The sequence below is a fragment of the Phaethon lepturus genome, unplaced genomic scaffold, assembly GCF_000687285.1.
Source record: "Phaethon lepturus isolate BGI_N335 unplaced genomic scaffold, ASM68728v1 scaffold55373, whole genome shotgun sequence".
Lineage (NCBI taxonomy): Eukaryota > Metazoa > Chordata > Aves > Phaethontiformes > Phaethontidae > Phaethon > Phaethon lepturus.
The window spans coordinates 1-5,656 of record NW_010529400.1 but is presented as its reverse complement, the minus strand read 5'-3'; the positions used below and the strand labels follow the sequence as shown (position 1 = coordinate 5,656).

The 5,656-nt window shown below is 46.8% G+C and overlaps 1 protein-coding gene across 1 annotated transcript; it reads right to left on the bottom strand.

Moving 5' to 3' along the window:
• Nucleotides 1–1,542: 1,542 nt before the first annotated feature.
• On the bottom strand, nucleotides 1,543–4,057 carry LOC104618344 (acyl-coenzyme A thioesterase 1-like; the record flags this gene model as incomplete). The annotated part of the gene is made up of 2 exons (XM_010283912.1): nucleotides 1,543–2,148; nucleotides 3,855–4,057. Coding segments are annotated over 2 exons (809 nt in total), but the record flags the coding sequence as incomplete, so codon positions are not given.
• Nucleotides 4,058–5,656: the final 1,599 nt, after the last annotated feature.

Genomic DNA, 5,656 nt, shown 5'->3' with positions numbered 1-5,656 from the left:
CAATAACGGTAGCGCGGCCACCGCCCCCTCCAGGCAGCCTCAATCGATAGCAGAGCCCCTCTCCACCCGGTCGGGCGGTGCGTCGCTACCGCGACAGCGCAGGGCCGAGGCGGGAAAGGCCGCCTCTCCCGAGGCCGTTCCCGCCTCTGCGCCGCCCCCCTCAGCCTTCTCCCAGACCATCAAACTAGTTGAAGCAGCGAGCTGTTGGCAGAGGTTAGCGTTTGCTTTTAATCTGTTAAAAAAATATAGTGAATGCAAGACGCATAAACACTCATATAGAATTCATATAGAACACGAACACATTCAGCTTGGGTTTGTAAGGCACCCACGTGCTAAAACCTTATTTTATATAACAATGCAAACTCACCAATGCCCCATGAGCAATATTCAGTGCTTTTTCTTTCAAACTCATACTTGGTGCCAAACATCACTGACCATCCCCAGGCAGGGGTGAGACACTGCGCCGCTGCCCCCAGCTCCTCAGAACCAGAAATGAAGCCTGGAGGCCTGCAGGGCCTAGTGGGAGAGAGACCACTTCCCGCCGCCTCACAGCCCCTTCCAGCCTGCCTCCCCATGCACGATGGCAGCTCCTACAAACCTGCCTGCATAGCATTCGGTGGCCAGGCAAAGATGCCTCAAGGAGCTGCCATGCCAGCTTCGCAGCCTTGCTATTTTTAGCAGCGCTTACAAGCAGGCAGCTGTGGAAGCATTAAGGGAATGTACAGGCAGGGAGAAACTGCCCTCCAACAGTGCTGTGGACGTACACAGGGATATCCAGCCCTCCTGAGGAGATATCCATGAGCAGTTCCAGGCATGACTACCAATGGGTCCAATTCTGTTGTTTCTTCATGCTTATGAACTTTCCAAAACTGTACAAATGTCTCATTTCTATTGCATGTGCCCAGAATGTCATATCAGGCCATGGGCTTGTTGTTGTCTATAAATGGGAGATATGTTATCTGAGGGTACAGGCACAGTATTGCTGCTTTTGGTAAGTGAAATATTAGATATTAAGTATTACGGCAGATGCATTTCAGTGATGCGGGAGAAGAGGATGGAACAACGAAGGAGAGGGAAGTGCACTGGGAGAACAGAAAGATTACTGGAGGCAGGAAGGTAAAACAGCTGCTTCCAGATAAACCAGAGTACGAAGCTGGCTCTGGTAAGGGCAATGGCATACAACAGGTTTCCTCTGAGAAAGCCAAGGCAAATTTTCATCCCAGTTGTCAGCTTGGATAAGTTACCTTCCACTTAAATTCACATTCAAAGCAGACCCAGCCTTACCACCATTTTTCCACAGTTTGTAATCCCATACTACACACAACAGGAGGCCAAGACCTCTAACTCAGGTTAGAGGAGAGTGTTAAAAGGAAGCACCTCTCATGCTGTCACCCACTATCATCCTCCAAGAAACCCAAGAGCTTATTCTCTGGTGTTCTTTGTTCTCATTCAGAGCCATTTAACTTTTAAATTTAGCATTTAACAAAGCCAAAACGAACTTGAAACACTAGCATCTTCATCTGTAAAGTAACCTAACTCACATCACAGCTTATTGGATGTTCCAGATGGCTTGCCCATGAGGTGTTTGCGGAAGAAAGTTTGGATCTGCTGCCAAGCATCTATCTGTGCCTCGCAGTGTGCCTTGGGTTCCCCTCCCCACACCACAGGCTGGCCAACTAGCAGGTGCATTGAGGCTGCACACATTGGGAAAAACGGGGGTTCAATGTAATGCCCTGCTCCAGGATAACAGACTATCTCAGGCTTTTCCTTCCCGTGAGCTTGCAAACGTTTGCTCCCCTCAACCGCAAAGAACTCGCTTTTCCAGTTGTGATCATCCTGGCCAACAATGAACAAGAAGCAACACTCGGCCTTCTCCAAAGGGATAAAGCTTTGGCGGTCAGGCCCTTCTAGTGGGTTGTTCAGTACATCGACAACATCAGCAATCCCAGACTTGTTGACCTTGATGCGTTTTGCATTGAAACCAAGGGGTGGAATTGTGATGTCCTTGTAGCGGAGCACTGCGCCCACATTCGCCACTGAGCCGTTGATAAGGGCAGTGGCCGCAATGCCCTTTAGGAATGAGGCCATTGAGATGCAAAGGTCACCCCCCTTCGAGATTCCAAGCAACCCAATCCCTGGACCTTTAACCTGGAAGGGAGAGAAGAGAAACCACAAGCAATGAACCACGGCACGCCACTTCTTTAAAACATTGCCACGTTCGCAGCAGTGTCTGTCCTGAATCTGCACCCCTGGTATAGGCATCTAAGGTCCTGTGTGCCGGGCCCATGTCTGAGGGACTCTGGGACACTGTTCTGTGCTTGATTTATGATCATAAGCCCTGCTGAGACTGCTGCATCATCCTAACAAAGCTATGAGGCTCAGTGCCGAAGCATATGCAAAGGGTACAGCTGTGCTTGCAAAAAGCGTGCACATGTGCAGCTACAGATTCATTTTGCTATTAAGGCAGTTCAGAAGAGGGAAGAAGATGATACTGTCATCAGTTATGATAACATATTTCTTATATTCAACCACTGTCTTCAATTCCCCGATTAAGAACCTAACATGGGGTAGCAGACTCCACATCAGCTGCACTCCCATTTCTCTAATATGCTTGGTCTCTAACTCACAGTGAAAAGGAATTATTCTGAGGTGGCTTACTCATTAAAATGTATCTTAAAAAATAATCTATTAAAACCATTTTCATAAGCAAATTGTACAGTCCTCTGGAGTCAATCTAGAATAGGTTATCTTAATTTTCTTTTACAGAGGCAAATTAACTAGAATAGGAAAGCTAAATGATGTTACAGGGTGCTGAAATCCTCTAAGGATACTGGAAGAACGTTAGCTAACATCATAACTACTCCAATATCCAAAGACTCTCAGGCGTGAAAAGGCTCTGAGACAGCATCAAAATTTAATACCTTTTGTACCTTATCACCAGTGAATAGGCTCCCAAACCACTGATGTTGAAGCATGGAAAGGGGGAAATTAGAAAATATGGCTGAAACTTTGCAACAAGTTAAAAACATGGTGAGGGTATCACTGGAGGTGTTAATGGGAGGCTATGGTACTGCTCTCGGGAAAAAAAGGCAGATGGAAGCAATTTTCAGAGTTTTTTGGGCAGAGAGGTGGCACAAGCAGGTAGGGTTAGGGCAACTGAAAAGCAACCAAGACCTTTAACAACTACTCATCTTTCTGAGGCTGAGGAAGGTATTTATTTTGAGTTCTCCAGAGAAACCAAGTGTTGCTTTGTGCAATTTAGTTATTGTCATGCACAGTTACTTGGAAGGAGATGCAGAACTGAGCAGGGCTCTCTTCCAAGAGGTGTCGACTTAGAAGGATCCCCAAGTTCACAACTAGCTACTAAACCCCACACTCACCAAATACCAACATTTGGAGTGATTTTAACAGCTTATACAATACACAGCAACATATGTGTACTGGTGGACTTCCTTGAGACCTGGATCACAGAAGTTTATCATGTGCTCCATGGCTGAAAGGGGCATTTAGTTTTGAAGACCATTCTACAAAGCATAAACCTAAAAGCCCTGCTGGAAGTCCCATAAGCCTCCAGGCAACTAGTATGCTACTTATGACACCAGGTTGAACGGAGCAGAAATTACCAGTATGTGACCTATGTGTCACTGTGTCACCTGGCCAATTCAAAAGGAAGAACTGGAATAATCTTCCAGAGTACCATTTTAATGAGAGTTAAAGATATAAAACAAATTAATTACAGCCAACTTGAACAGAGATGCTATTTTAAGTACAGCAGCTCTGCCCCATCTGCATTCTGACAGGACTCAACTAATAAGAGTTCCCTCTAATGAGAGAGTGTCAATGAACAAACCAACCTGGGTGTGTTGTAACATATAGTTTATGGCTTCTTCAAAATATTCCAGGTCGAATTCCTTCATCTCTTTGGGGAGATCTTCATAGCTGTAGAAAGCCAAAGCCAGCACAGCAAAGCCATAGTTGGCCAGCAGGCATGCTCTGTATTCAGGGAGCCCTCCTCCAGTTCCATACAAGTCAATAATTCCTGGAAACGGGCCACTTCCTGCAAGAGACCACATAACAGGACACATTAACTAACAATTTTTAGTTTATATTCTAAATTCATAGGCCTGGGAACATGTCTTTTTAAAAAAAAGAAAACCATAGAGCAGCAGAATCATACTAAGGGTCCTAAATTATTGTGCCAGTTTTCAGTAAATGGCTACATTGCTTCAAGATTAAACAAGACAGCACAAAACAGCAGGCCTGCTAGTATTTTGGATAACATCAGGGAACATGTGGCTCGAAGAGAAAGGATCCCTTGACAGTAACAACTAGTTCTCTACGTCATGTAAACTCACTGCAAAGGTATCAAGCTCTGCTTCAAAAAATACCCAGGTTTCTCCCCAGTGCATTTCTCAGAAGACTGATCCAAAAAAATATCACCTTCTGATGGTGCCAGCTTCTTAGTTTCAGTGTAGATGTACTATAGCCATTTATTCCAGGACAAAGAGAAGAAAATATTTGTAACCAGCCTTGCTAACCAGGTGAGGGAAGCTTTACATTAGTTTCATCAGGGGATGGGGACTGAAGTCCAGACTGAGAGGGACAGCTGCAAACTGATAATGAAGTATGGAAAAAAGGCGGCCAAGAGGGTGACTCCCATTCCTGTTCAGAAGGGAGAGTGAGGCTTCCCTGAGGTGTCTGCAGACTAACATGCCAAACACACAACAAACAAGAACTGAAAATTCACCTCCAGCCACAGGGCTGCAATGCAGAGTCGGGGACACTGGCTGGGACAGCATGTATGATTTTGGCACCATCACAGAGGAGTTACCAGGGTCAGGCAGGGAAGAAGGGGGAGAGGGGAAGGTATGTGCTACATAGAGGAGCTTCCTGAGTACATGGGGTTCCAGAGACATGCTTGGTGAAACCCTCTGGGTCACAGGAGGAAGTGGTGGGGGGGGGGGGTGCTGCTAGAGACCAGCAAGAGGAGGCAAGAAATGAGGCTACCTACAGACAACTAGCTGAAGTCTGGACAGCTGCTGGGAGGACAATACAGCATCTGTAAGGCAATGTGGAAAACTCACAGATCCTCTCAGTCATTTTCTGACAAAAATACTGTAAGGGTAGACCTGTCTAATGCTTTACTTGATCTGCTCACACACAAAGAAGAACTGGGGGCAAATGTGGCAGCAAAAGGCAGCCTGGGCTGCAGCAACTATGAAGGGACTGAGTTGAGGATCTGGGGGAAGGCTGGGAAGGGAAGCAGCAGGCTTAGGACTCTTGAATTTTCTCAGGGAATTACTAGTTGAATTCCCTGGAAAACAGACAGGTAGAGGAAAGGTACCTTGAAAACTAGGTGACACCACCTCCCACAGCACCCGGAAACAAAAAGGGCACTGTGATCAATGCCTTCATGTCCAATACAATAAATTCACATTTGTTTTAACACATATAGCTGTGCTACATGAGGAGCCTGGCCAGCAGACCAAAGCTGGTCGGGCTGATCAGGCTGCTCCGTGAAGAGTGCCCTGCGCCAGCTGGCGAGGTCCAGTTCCCCCTTGTCCCCCGCCTGGTACCGGGCTCAAGGGAGGCCTGGCTCGGGGCCTGGGAGCAGAGGGCCGAAAGCAGAGGCAGCACCCGCGGGGGAAAGAGCCCT